The sequence below is a fragment of the Mus caroli genome, unplaced genomic scaffold (assembly GCF_978045245.1).
Source record: "Mus caroli unplaced genomic scaffold, Mus_caroli_1 scaffold_6, whole genome shotgun sequence".
NCBI classification, from domain to species: domain Eukaryota; kingdom Metazoa; phylum Chordata; class Mammalia; order Rodentia; family Muridae; genus Mus; species Mus caroli.
This window is the reverse complement of record NW_028227261.1, coordinates 38,310,969-38,325,000: the sequence shown is the minus strand read 5'-3', so window position 1 is coordinate 38,325,000 and position 14,032 is coordinate 38,310,969. Positions and strand designations below refer to the sequence as shown.

General features: G+C 49.2%; 1 protein-coding gene, 1 long non-coding RNA gene and 1 pseudogene across 3 annotated transcripts; 2 read left to right on the top strand and 1 right to left on the bottom strand.

Moving 5' to 3' along the window:
* The first annotated feature begins 4,966 nt into the window (after window positions 1-4,966).
* Window positions 4,967-5,584, top strand: LOC110293664 (small ribosomal subunit protein uS7 pseudogene; annotated as a pseudogene).
* A 282-nt stretch (window positions 5,585-5,866) lies between these two features.
* LOC147004224 (uncharacterized) lies at window positions 5,867-12,671 on the bottom strand. The gene is made up of 3 exons (XR_015047322.1): window positions 12,218-12,671; window positions 9,286-9,354; window positions 5,867-5,973 (listed from the first exon to the last, which is right to left on the bottom strand). It is a non-coding gene; the product is annotated as an uncharacterized LOC147004224 (long non-coding RNA).
* On the top strand, window positions 10,600-13,990 carry CUNH1orf210 (chromosome unknown C1orf210 homolog). 2 transcript variants are annotated; one of them, XM_021161136.3, is made up of 3 exons: window positions 10,600-10,848; window positions 13,011-13,124; window positions 13,292-13,990. In XM_021161136.3, the coding sequence occupies exons 2-3, from the start codon at window positions 13,106-13,108 to the stop codon at window positions 13,603-13,605; spliced, it is 333 nt and encodes a 110-aa protein (XP_021016795.1). In that variant the 5' UTR covers window positions 10,600-10,848; window positions 13,011-13,105; the 3' UTR covers window positions 13,606-13,990. The 2 variants fall into 2 exon arrangements, with proteins under 2 accessions (XP_021016795.1, XP_021016794.1); XM_021161135.3 differs by having other exon boundaries at window positions 10,842-10,941.
* Window positions 13,991-14,032: the final 42 nt, after the last annotated feature.

Genomic DNA, 14,032 nt, shown 5'->3' with positions numbered 1-14,032 from the left:
TGGTTGATGGAGGCAGAAGAATCAGAAATTCAAAGTCAGCCTTGGCCAATGTGTGAATTTGAGACCAGCCTGCATGAGACCCTGCTACAAACAAACAAACAAACAAACAAACAAGAAACCTTAGAAACAAATAAACAAGAGGGCTAAGGCTCTCAGATTAAAAGTCATGGCTGCTGAGAGGAGGGGTCAGGTCTAAGGAGAAGGGAGCCAGTGTTAAGTGGGGCGTGCGCTTCTCATCTTTTGCGTACTCAGCATCCATGCTAAGCTTGGCTAGCACTCTGAGCTTCCTTTGGGAAATATGATCATGCCTTTGAGAAGAAGTGATTGCAATCTGTCACTCCGAATAGCTGTGAGGAACTGAACACCACGGCAGGATGTTTAACTCCTCAGTGTAGAGAGGATAGCTGGGAGGTGATGGGGAAGGGACTGAGCAGAAGCCGGAGTCAGAGTCAGAGTCGGAAGCCTGGGTTTGAACTCCAGCTGTTACTGATTAGGGGAGCTTTTAGAAGGCTCTCCTTGGAACCACTGAACCCGGACTCAAAGGTTAGCCGCATACTTCAGATAAGGGCGAAACCAGCTGGCCCCGCCTCAGAATCACACCAGGGTTTATAGCCCAGGGCCTGTCTTATCAAGAATTGCATCCCCAGAGTAACCTTGTTTTCTGGTGCTACTACCATAGCCTCTTCCTGTCTCCTACAAAACCTCTCCATGCCTGGCCCTGAAGTTGAAGATTCTTGCCACCTTTTCTACGGAAATGGTGGGGAACACCCTCCTTTCTCAGCATCCCAACCAGATCATCTTCCCATCGTACCCACTCCCCTGCTACAGCCAAGTTCCTTGGTCATCTTTGCCTGGCAGGTCCCCATGACTCGGGCCCTCTCTTCACCTTCTCCCCCACCTACTCTTGGAATGGCAGAAAAACAAACACCATCTTCGTTGTTGTTGCCTGGTGCTGGTTAATCTTCACTGTCAGCTTGGCTGGATTAGACTCCCCTGGGAGAGAATGCTAGGCGTTGTCTGTGAGGCTGTTCCCAGGGAGGCTTGACTGAGGAGGGGGGACTCACACAGAGAGCAGTGGCACCATCCCGTGGCGGGCTAATAAGACTTCTGGGAAAACGGAGAAGGCAGGCGCAGCACCAGATTTCACGGCTCTGCTACCTGGCCATGGACTGTGTGACCAGAACACTATGTGTAGAACACTACAACCAGCGGCTTTATGCTTCCACCTCCATGGCTACCCACCGTGATGGACTGTGCCCCTTTCTTTATACTGTGACCCAAAATGAACTCTTCTTCCTGTGAGCTGCCTTTGTCAGGCTAATCGGCCATAGCAAGGAGAGAAAGAGCTAAGATACCAGCAATTGGACGGTTCACACTGAACCTGTTCCCTCTCCCTTCCCCGGGGTGATAAATTCCCACCCTTGTCTCCTCCAACTTCATTCAGCCTCCCCTTCCCACACATTCTGCAGAACACTTCCTATTGCTCTGGAAAAACAGCACCAACAAAGGGAACTTCCGGAAGCTTTCACCTAAGCCCTGATGTATTTACCTATGCAGGTCACCTTCCTCTTGTGACTCAGAGGAACTCTTTCGAAAACTAGTTCTGTGCATCTGACCCCACCTTGGCAGATGACTCCTCGGGAAGAGCCCCACTCTGTATCATAAAGTTCCTTCCTGTCTCTCCCGCACACAAAGGTAGTCCACCGCTCTTAGCCTTAGAAGAAAAACGACAGCTTTCCTCCATCCTCAGGCGCTTCCCCACTGTCTGCCGTTTCTGTGCTTCTTTATAGCAGAATTCCCAGAAGGAGTCTCTGATTTTCTGTTTGTAGGCCCACGCACCCTCCAGTCGAGCACACCAGAAAAGCAGCTCTGGTCAGGGTGCTCAGAGACTCCCGCTCCTCGGTTTCAGAGCATCGTTGACTTATTTGCAGATTTTACAGAGCTAACCAAGCCTTCTCTCTTTAAATGCTTTGTTCTCTGGCCAGGACGCCTCTGTCACTGCCTCTTACCACATCAGCCACTCCCTAGTTCTCCAGTCTCCTGGCCTTCTTCTTCTCCCTTCTCTGACCTCCACGCCTGGCACACTCTATGTTTTTCTCTCTCACCTGCTCTTTGGCTAGCTTACCCAGACCCATGATTTTCTTTCCTGGTTTCCACATTTTGCTGGTTCTCTATCACACATGCACAGGCCTGCTACATCTGGGCTACTTTATACTATGCATACTGTACATGTTTCTAGGATGTTTCTTAGGTACCCACTGCGCCCCAAACCAAGGGTCATAGCAGCGTAGTTCTCTGTATCCTGTCCCACTAGAGTCTTCCTGCTTTGGCTCCTTAGATCTTCAGGACAGAATTCTTGATTTCTGTTGTTTTCTCAAGTCCAAAATCCAATCTGCAAATCTTATTGACTCTGCTGTCAGGTTACACCTGTAATCGGAGCATTTTCTCTACTTCTTCCTGGCTTCTCTGAGGCCACATCTACTCTTACTTAAATGCTTGCACCAGCCTTCTGTCTGACCTCCCCACTTCTACCCTGCCTCCTCAGTCCAGAATGGCAATGGATGGGTCACCCTGAGGCGGAGTAGACTCACACGTCTCTGACACACTGTTATTCATTTTTCTGTCCTCCCTTGCCACACAGCATCCTTCCTGTTGCTTGAGCAAGCCAGCCATGCTTTCTCTCTGCTAGTTTTGCTTTCCCCAGATATTGACATGGTCATGATCTAATTTTATCTAGCCCTCCCTCTACAGTCAGGGTTATGGTTTGACTCTGAGGTGACTCCCCCAGTCTCATCTTTTGAACGTCTGTTCCCCAGCTGGTGGTACTGTTTGGGGGAGTTCTCAAAACTTTGAGGGGGTGGGGCCTCACTGGTAGGCCACTGGGTTACTGGGGAGTATGTCGCCTCTGCCCACTTCCTGTCTTGCTCTCTGCTCAGCGGTCTGCATGCCATGTTGTGCGGTGTCCTGACTACTCAGCCACACTCTCCCTTCCATCGTGGACTGACACCCTTTCAAACTGTGAGCCCAGACCAACCTTCCCTCCTCGGAGTCCTTTTTGTTTGGTAATGTGGTCCCAATGATAGAAAAGTAACAACAACAACAACCAAACAAATAGAATTTAATAGTTGTTAAGTGTAAAATTTTGTGTCCGAGGTGGGGACACGACCCTGATTAACTCTAACCATGTGGCTGTTAGACCTTTAGAGCTGGTTTTTTTTAAAGGAATTTGGAAGTGTTTGGAGAAGAAGTCTACAGAAGCCCTAAAATGCTATAAGCAGAATGTAATGGGAGATTTTGGTGGGTTTCAGAAGCCAGAATCCTGGCAGGAGTGTAGACAATAAAGGCGGTGCTCATGCAGTTTCAGATGGGAGCTGTTGGGGTCCAGGAGCTGCCCACAAATCACACAAACACCGATCTCAGTCCGACTGGGATGATTTATGGGATACATACCCAAAGACTGATTGGTCAGGGCCATAGCTCAGAATTCAGGGGCTGAGCCACAAACCCAGACAGCTTTTTCTGTCAGCTTATAAAGGCTAAAACCACAAACCCCACAACAAACTCACAGGTCCGTGCAGGAAGGGCTGCCTGGTGGTCAGCTCTGACTCCAGCTGTTTTAGACAGAACACTTCATACTGACCTTTAATTTGATGGGTCCTTTGTAAAGCTTTGTAGGATTTCTTAAGATTAACAAACATCATACAGAGCATTACAGGAAATGTGATCAACATGACCTTGCTCTGCGTCAAGTTGTTTTTCTGTGTCAATGACTGGCAGGCCTTTAATAGCAACAATATGAAATCACTGGCAGGCATGGAACAAAATGGAACAAAATGGCTACAGCTACGCTAGGGTGGCAGACCTCAACAGGAACAAAACTCTACTGTGAATTCGAATTAGAGACTTTTCCTGCTATATTCTGGCAAGGGATTTGTCTATATTTTTCCTGTATTCTAAAAAATTGAGTGAGGTTGAATTCACAAATAATGGACTAATTTTGCAGAGAAAACCCCAAGGCAGCCCAGCATTCCAGCTGTAGCATGGCTATTGCTGACTGATTTTAGTTAGGTTTATAGTGAGAACTGTCAACAAACAGCAGAAGGGGGAAAGTAAAAGACTTGGAGTTTGGCCAGAGAAGGAACTTACTAGGAGTTGTGGGTAAGGAAGCCATAGTTATTAGAGAGAGCGGCACTGTGAAAGAGAAGCTGTGGCCAGGCATGGTGGGGCACACCTTTAATCTCAGTTGAGGGGCAGACGCAAGAGGATCTCTGGGAGTTCAAGGCCAACCTGGTCTCCTGATCTACATAGAAAGCTCCAGAACAGCTAGGGTTATATAAAGAGATCCTGTATTCACAGAGAGAGCAAGAAAAAGAGAAAGAGAGAGACAGAGAGACAGAGGCCCACAGAGACAAGCTGTGTACTGGCTGGCTTTGTGTGTCAACTTGACACAAGCTGGAATTATCACAGAAAAAGGAGCCCCCCTTGAGGAAATGCCTCCATGAGATCCAGCTGTAAGACATTTTCTCTATTAGTGATCAAGGGTGGGAGGTCTCATTGTGGGTGCCATCTCAGGGTAGTCCTGGGTTCTATAAGCAGGCTGAGCAAGCCAGGGGAAGCAAGCCAGTAAAGTAACATCTCCCCATGACCCCTGCATCAGCTCCTGCTTCCTGACCAGTTCCAGTCCTGACTTCCTTGGTGATGAACAGCAGTATGGAAGTGTACGCCGAATAAACCCTTTCCTCCCCAACTTGCTTCTTGGTCATGATGCTTGTGCAGGAATAGAAACCCTGACTAAGACAAGCTGTGAGTGTGTAGGAATAAAGACGCTGTGAGTAGCTTCAGGAACTGGTAAAACCCTACCTCTCCTTTGCAAAGTCAGTACCACCATGTGCTCTACTCCAGTGGATCCATCTAAAGAAATGTTTCTCCATCTTCACATCTGTGCCAGGTCCACAGCTCGTGACCGAGAAGCCTGGTCTGCAGCTTCATAATGACTACGTGGGAGCCAGTCACACCAGCGGCGGCAGAAACCCAGACAGACATCAAGCTCTTTGGGAAATGGAGCACTGATGATATGCAGATAAATGATATTTCTCTACAGGATTGCTTTGCCGTGAAGGAGAAGTATGCCTGCCCCGGAGTGAGGGGTATGCTGCCAAGTGCTTCTAGAAAGCACACTGTCCTATCATGGAGCGCCTTACTAACTCCATGATGATGCAGGGTTGTATCAAGAAGCTCAGGACTGTGAATCATCAAAGTTGCCTTTGAGATTATCCACCTGCTCACTGATGAGAACCTTCTGTAGGTCCAAGTGAATGCCATGAACAGTGGCCCCCAGGAAGACTCAACACACATCAGGTGGGCTGGGACAGCGAGACAGCAGGCTGTGGATGTGTCCCCACTGAGCCAAGGTGAATCAGGCCATCTGGCTGCTGTGCACAGGTGCTCCTCAGGTTTCAGGGACACCAAGACCACCACCAAGTGCCTTGCAGATGAGCTCATCAACGCTGTCAAGGGCTCCTCCAATTCCTATGCCATCAAGAAGAAAGATAAACTGAAGCATGTGGCCAAGCCTAGCCGCTGATTTCCCAGCTGCTGCCTAATAAACTGTGAGCTCCTTTGGTACTGTTCCAAAAAAAAAAAAAAGTTTTTCCAGGTTTGGCCACCCAGACACTCTTCTGCAACCATGGTCCATTGGGGCATGGCAGCTGCTCAAGCTGGCAGTAGAATTTTGTATCATACATGCAGTGCTGATCAATGGAGTTGCATAATCATCCTTAAAGATTCTAGAGAGGAGCCATGAGGCCCGGCCATGTAGGGTTGAAGTCCTTACGAGTCATCTATGAACCTGTGAAATGAGTTCCAAGTTGCAGTGGAGACTCTAGGGTGTCTGAGATGCCAGGAACGTGGGTGTCTGGTTGAAGAGAGCTGCAGGTCCGAAATGGATCCAGACCAAGAGAGAGGCCATGTGTGCTAAAAAAAGAAAAAGCCACAGAGACAGTGCTATCCAGGTCTGCTGGAGCGCACGTCGTGATAGGTTGTCCCTGGATGTTGGTCATGGGGCTACAGGGCTTAAGGTTTGCCTGACTGGCCTTGCTTTGATCTCATGTTTCTTCTCATAGCAAGATCCCTCCCCTTTTAAGATAGAATGTTGATGGTGCACCACTGCAGATTGGAAGTTTATACCTTCACTTTATGTACAGGGAGGGAACTCACTGCTAACTCATTCTGAGTTTCAGGGGCGATCCCACATAGACTTTTTTTTTTTCCTATCTTTTGTTTTTTATTACATCTTTTCCTCAATTACATTTCCAATGCTATCCCAAAAGTCCCCCATACCCTCCCCCCCACTTCCCTACCCACCCATTCCCATTTTTTTGGCCCTGGCGTTCCCCTGTACTGGGGCATATGAAGTTTGCATGTCCAATGGGCCTCTCTTTCCAGTGATGGCTGACTAGGCCATCTTTTGATACATATGCAGATAGAGTCAAGAGCTCCGGGGTACTGGTTAGTTCATAATGTTGTTCCACCCATAGGGTTGCGGATCCCTTCAGCTCCTTGGGTACTTTCTCCAGCTCCTCCATTGGGGGCCCACATAGACTTTTGAATAATGTTAGAAATGTTAAGATTCTGTGCCGGGCGTGGTGGCACACGCCTTTAATCCCAGCACTCGGGAGGCAGAGGCAGGCGGATTTCTGAGTTCGAGGCCAGCCTGGTCTACAATGTGAGCTCCAGGACAGCCAGGGCTATACAGAGAAACCCTGTCTCGAAAAACCAAAAAAAAAAAAAAAAAAAAAAAAAAAAAAAAAAAAGATTCTGTGGACACTCGAAGTTGGACTAAATTTTTCCATTATAAGATTTTTACACCATAAGCCTTTGGGGGATGGGGTGGAACATTACAGTTTGGGTATGAAATGTCGCTCATAGGCTCATGTTTCGAACGTTTGGTCCCCAGCCGCTGATGGTAGTTGGGAGGGTCTCAGAAGTTTGGAAGGTGGAGCTAACTGGAGGAGGCAGGTTTCTAGATCCTTGAGAGTGTGCTGTTTCCTACCTTCTCCTACATTGATGTCTGCTTCTGCGTCCACCGTGAGGTGAACAACCTCCACCACACTCCCTCACGGCCACAGCTTGAACACCCAGCATACCTTCCTGCTCACTATAGATTGACAGTGAGCCAAAATCAGCCCTTCCTCCTTCGAGCTGTTTCTGTCAGTGTGCTGGTCACAGCAACAGTAAAGTGCCTAACTCAGTGGGTCCCTTCTTATCCTGATCTTCTGAAGTCATAGGCCCCTGCCATAGTCGCATGAAGCTGTTACATGAAGCCCTTTTACTTTAGAAAAAAAAAAAAGAATTTATTTTATTGTATGTGTACGGTGTTTTGCCTGCACGTATGCCTATGTAATTGCTGCATGCCTGGTGCCGGTCACAGTGGTGGTCAGAAGAGGGGTCAGATGCCCTGGAACTGAAGTCACGGATGCTTTTGAGTTGTCACATGAATGCTGGGACGAAATCCTCTGCAAGAACAACGTGTGCTCTTAACCACTGAGCCCTGTTTTACTTGTAGCACTCACCATTATCTGAAAGAGTCTTATTTCTCGGCTGGGCTATCGTCCATTACTGCTATGAAAGACCGATGGCAGCAACGTGCCCAGAGCTTACCACACAGTTGCCAGGCTGCCAGGGAAAGGCTGTACTGTATCAGAGCTTCTGGCTGAAGTGCCAGAGGGTTGCTGTGCATTTTGCTTATTGGATGGTGTGCATTCAGTAAATATTCTTGGAATAAAGGACTGATGGGTGTGTGGACCATTTGTTTGTTTCCTTTGCCAGGGATTCTTCTCTCAGAGCCTCATTTTCTTCATTTAGCAAGGGGATAATTAGCCTCTACCTCATAAGATGGTTATGAGAACCAAATGAACTAGTCCTTTCAAAAGTTGGCGCAGGGCTGGGGTATGGTGGTGGTGCACACTTTTAATGCTAACACTCTGGAGGCAGGGGCAGTGAGTTTGAGGCCAGCTTGGTCTATATAGTGAATTCTAGGCCAGTCAGGGCTACATAGTGAGACTCTATCTAAATAAAATAAATAGGTATATGTGACACATATATTATTACATTTATACAAAATATCCAGAAAAGGCAAATCAACAGACTGAATGAGCAGAAGCAAAGAAAGAAAGCTGGAGTACAATGTAGAATGGGAAGGGGCCCAGGGATGAGGGTCAGAGTTTATGCAGCATGGGGCTATTACTGAAACCAGGGGCAGGGGACACGATGAGAGGGCACGGGTAGAGGGTGTCCTTTGGTGTGAGAAAAGTACCATGACGACAGTAAGAACCACACAGTATTGTGACCCCAAATGCTACCGATTTCCATGCTTGAAAGTGGCTAACAGGGTGGGTGTTAGGTCTTGAGAATAGGGTTATGTTACAGAAATATCTCCATTTTAAAACAAGCACAGTGCCTGGGACATGGTAGGCGTTGATTAGATTAGCTGTTGGTGAATGAAGTCTTAGCTCCAAAAATAAAATAAAACCCACTTTTCCTGGTGCCTCGCTGTCCCACCTGAAATAACATCCATTTCCTTCTCATCTGTTCCGCCTCCCAGGCTCCGCCTCCCAGGCTTTCTAGGTTGTCTCCCCATTTTCATAGGATCCCCACCACTTCCTCAGTCTGCACCTCAATCCCTGCCACATCTCCATCTTCCACCACACCAGCACAGGCGCTTCACCTGTCAATTATTAATGTACTTCATTTACTTATATCTATTATTATTTTATTAATTGTCAACTCATTAACTTATTTCAGAAATATTCATTGTTACCATTACAGATGTTAGGGATATGATATGATAACAAGATAGATACAGACATCATATCATGGCACCCAGCTCATAGCTCACCTGAGGTTCCAAAACAACAACAACACCAACACCACCCCACAGAACTGGACTGTGGGAGCAAAGGCCAACGCACAAGAGAGGAGAGGGGAATGTGTCCCAGACTAGGGAGTGGCAGGGAAGTTCTGTTTTAAAAGCACCCAAGTTGGGACCCTAGAGGTGAGGAACCCAGGAGGAATACCCATATTCTTCTGGGAGGCAATGCTAGAGCTAGAAATGGCGCAGTTGGAAGTGTCGGCGTTGGAAAGTTGGGGTCACAGTGTGCAGAGCCCAGGAAAATGGAGCATTGCAGGGTCTAGGCAAAGAAAGGAGGTGAGCTGGGCACAGAGACGAGTGGGAAGGGGCCCAGTGACGTGGGAAGGGTGGGAGTTACCGTGGCAAGGGGCTCTTACCGGTGAAGTGGGACTTCATCCTTAGAGACTCCAGGCCTTGTACATAAACTCCCAGTCACCATGCCCCTGCTGAAGCAAAGCAAAACGAAACAAGAACTCTCAAGACAGACTGTGACGGCACGTGCCTTTAACTCCAACACTTAGGAAACAGAAAGAGGAAGACATCTTCCCAGGACAGCTTGGGCCACACAGATATTCTTTCAAAATAAAATTAAACTTACACTTAGCCAAAACAAGACAACAAAAACCTCACGAGACCAAGAAGTCTCTGAAAGGAACCAGCTGAGTGACCCATTACAAATGTTAGCCCCAAAGGGCTTGCCTTGCTACAAGCTGTCACACCCCCTACCAGTGTCCCAGTCTAAGCTAGGTAGCAGTTGTGGGAAGGAAAAATGCAGGAGTGACCTAAAAAGTCACAACAGTTAACAATGGAGATTAAGACAGGCATTCAGTTTAAGGCTATAGGCAAGAGGAAAGGGCTACTGCTCTCATCTGGGATAGGCCGATTGTCTGCATGGAGAAGCAACCATGGCTGCTGGATAAGCCAGCGCTGCAGGCAATGCCTACCACTCAAGGTCTTAACACATTCTCAGGAAGATAAAACAGATTCTCATAGGCCTGCAGCCTGTAAGTTATTAACCCTTCCGGTTCCTGCTCACTTTCCTTCTCGCTGCAGCCCTTTGTCAGTAAACAGAGGACATCCCAGAACTTTTCCTTAATCATCTACTTGGCAACCCCTCTGGGCAGCCCCTTCTCCAGCTGTGACCTCCTGGTCCTGTGGTGTCCAGCCTCGGGTACTGTGCTGGGTACTGAGAGCCCAGAGTGCCTCTGACACTGTCTTCTACCCTGGGAGACAGACCATCCAGGTAGCTAGGAGGCAGGCTGGGTGGGAATGAGGCCAAGTTCCTGACAAACACTGAACCAAGAGTGTCCCGGGCTCTGCTGGCCAGGGTAGAGGTGACCCTGAGCTGTATCTTGAAGAAAATGAGACATCCGTCCTCAGGATAGAGGCAAAGAGAAAGAAGAGAGAGGGCCAAGGGCCTGGCAAGTCAAGTCAAGGGGACCAGGAGACCTGAAGAAAGGTTAGAACCCCTTGAGTAGATATGTCAGTGTACACACACACACACACACACACACACAGGTGCGCGCGCACTGTGTGCTAGCACTTTTCAGGGAAGTCTGGAGCAAGCTTGGTTCCTTCAGGCTCTGCCTGGGAAGACTGTTCATTGCTCTCTCCCCTGATGGTACCATCTGGCTTGTTGCCTTTGCAGGTCTGTAAAACTCCCTGCTTCAACTTTGAACTTTGTACCGGCACTGGAAATCCACTTGTTTATCAGGGCTGGTAGCAGTGCCTGCTGAGATCTGTCCTTTTGGGGACAGGCTGGACCCCTTCTGCATTCCAGTTGCACTAATCCACAGCAGTGGGGGAGGGAACAAGCCTGCTGCCCCCTCAATATGTTAGAGTGAGTCCTCCCTGCTGAGGACGCTGCAAATCCTGGCTGGTGCCCCGCCTTCCCTTCACCTGCATTTCCGCCCCGCCCACCCAGCCAGCCACTGTTCCAGGTGAGTCAAGCCATTGCTCTGGCCCTCCCACCTGTCCAGGTTCAGCAGTCTCAGCCGGAAGCCACCTCCACGGACTGTGCACAGTGTCTGAAGGTGGGAGCGGAGAGGGGACGTTGGGGTCGTGGGAGAGGGTGCTCAGGCCTCTTCTGATCCATAAGGGCTCCTGCGTGCAACAGAGAAACTAGATCCAGCTGAGTGTGTGTATCTGCAGATCTGAGGGGTGTGCATGATTGTGTTGTGGGTTGTGAAATGACAGTTGGAGGGGGATGGGCAGACAGGTGCGGGTTGTGAGTACAGAGGCATTTGGGACGTGACTTTGCCTATGTCTTTGGGAAGAATTTACAGAGCAGGGCAGGGGAGAAAGGGAACGGGTATAAAACCTTTGAAAAGTCTAAATGAACTCATGGTAGTATAACAAACTCTTGTCTTTTGAATATTGAGTGCCTCGAGAGAGGGCCCCAGAAGGCAACCAGAGGTTTCCTGGGAATGAATGAGTCAACTAGGCACGATCCATTTCTGAGGCTTCCCTTCCCCCATACAATCGCTTCTCTCCCCACACCCCTGAATTCACTTTACAAACCTGGTGCACTAAGCCCAGAAACCCAGCTTCCCAGGCCCCAACCATAGGCATACACCAGCCTACCCAGCCCTCTGCCTCAGGGAAGTGTGTGGCTGGTAATGGCCAGTTCTGACTGGATGCTGAGGAGTCAGAGGTCACCTGTGGACCCTGAAGCAACCAGCCTAGAGCAACCAGTCTGATTTGAATGAAAACTCTGATTTGAATGAGAGCCTAGAAGTGAACGGGCTTGGTCTCGGGGTCTCGTGCTGGGTTTTGAGTCCCCCACACCTAAGAAGAGGCCCTGTTTGGAATGTCGGGGAGCTGTAGTCATAGGCTCTGGTTGGCTTCCCGAGTGGATAAGAGGTGGCTAGATGCCTGTTAGGAGATCGAAGCTGGGGACAGTGGCTAGAGGGACAAAGAGTAGGTAGCTTGGACACCGCTGTGGCAGAGGGTAGGGAGGAGGGCTGAGTCACTGGAGAAGAAGGTGGTGCATCTTGAGTCAGGGCATCCTTTGGGTACCACATTGAGGAGTGTGGCCAAAGCTGGATCCTTCAGTTCCTTGCCCGGCCACTCTGCCCAGGGATGTCTCTGACTCTTACCACCCTCCAGCAGACACTGCGCAGACCCAGCTGTCCCATCCTCCTTCCCTAGCTGTGCCTCAGGTTCGCATGCATCTCTGCATACACTCTTGACCTTCTTCCGAGGCTTCCAAGCCTAATTGTGTATATGCGATCTTCTCCAGCTCACATGCCCTTCCCGTAGGGTCTCCCAGCCCTGAGTGCCATGACCCTCATCAGGGCCCTTTCATACCCAGTTGGTCCTCTGAGATGGTTCCACTGGAAGGCCTGAGGGATGTAGTAGGGGAGGCTCCCGATGCAGGAACAGAGAGGCAGGGCTGCTTGGGCTATCTGGGGGACAATCTTTTGTTCTTGTGTTCTTCTGTTCTGTTCTTGCGGTCTGTTCCAGAGCTGGGTAGCTCCACACAATTGCTATTGAACTGCCGCTGCTCTGACTACTATCAGGTTGCCCGGGAGCATGGCAGACTGCACTCTGGTGTCAGAGTCCCGAGTTAAAGTTCTGGGGCCTCAGCTGAATCGTTTTCCCTTTTGGGGCCACTGTGTGCATAACAGTGAGGCAGAAATAGTAGTTATACTCATGTAATGGATGTTGTGAGCACACTGCTAGTGCTTAAATCTTAATGTTCTTATTAAGAACATTAGAGGGCTGGTGAGATGGCTCAGTGGGTAAGAGCACCCGACTGCTCTTCCGAAGGTCCAGAGTTCAAATCCCAGCAACCACATGGTGGCTCACAACCATCCGTAACGAGATCTGGAGCCCTCTTCTGGAGTGTCTGAAGACAGCTACAGTGTACTTACATACAATAAATAAATAAATAAAAAAAAAAAAAAAAAAGAACATTAGACATCCCATTGTTAGCCTGTTCTAGAGCTGAAACCCACAGACAGCAGCTTTGGGTCTATTCTGTGGACTAGTGGTGTGGACAATGGCCATGTCTCCGCAGCATTTATAGTACTCTAACATGGCTGTGAGTCTAGTGTGGAAAGTGCTATCTCTATATAACCCCTACACCTCTATTTTTCAGGGCTTGTGCCCCCGGGGCTACCTGGAGCCTGTGGTGTCTCTGGAGCCAGGACTTTTTCTGGCAGAGGCCAAGGCTCACCTACATCAGGTCTATCCATGATTGGAGGAAACACAAGTGAGTGGTACAGAGGTGTGGATGGTTGAGCACAGTTTGGGTCCCTTAAGCTGCTGAGATCGGAGGAAGGGCTCTCTCTGCCCACACTCTCTCAGTCCCTCCCCACCTCCCCTTCCCCCATGAGTCCCATCAGGCGACTGCTTATAACTCCATCTCTTTCTCTGCAGCTTTCTCAGGGGCCACCAATGCATCAACCGAGGCCCCTGGACTGGGCACCGGGGGCCGGGCATGGCCTGTGCTGGTAGGGGTTGTGCTGGGGGCGGTGGTCCTCTCCATTCTCATCGCGCTCGCTGCCAAGTGCCACCTCTGCCGCCGATACCATGCCAGCTACAGGCATCGCCCGCTGTCCGGAGCAGGGGGTGGGAACCGCCCACAGGTGGGTGAAGATGAGGATGATGATGGCTTCATCGAGGACAATTACATTCAGCCTGGGGCTGGTGAGATGGAGACGACAGGAAGCCGGGACCACTTCTCTCTCTGAGCTCCATCTTTGGACACTTCCCTCCATGCCTGGCAGTTTAAAGACAGTGAGTGACTCCTCAAGTCTCAGGGTCAGAGTTCTTGCTAGTATCTAAAGCTTGACCAGGAGCTTGTTTTCTGACACTGGTCGGTCGCTAAAGTGACAATTCTGTTTCTCATTAACTCTCCATGGCTCCCTGCTGTCCCAGGATACAGCCTGACAGGCCTGAGCAGACCTCTTGAGTTCCTTTCTTTGCCCCCCTCCCCCACTCCCTACTTTACCCCCTTCTTGGGCTGCCTTGACCAACAAGTTCTGGGATTTCACATATGTCCCAGTAGGAGAAAACCGTGCCAAATTTCTTACCGAAAAATTTTTCTTATCAATAAAGTATATGACTTGGTTATAATATATTTTCACATTAATTAATTAATCTATTTTCATTTTGGAT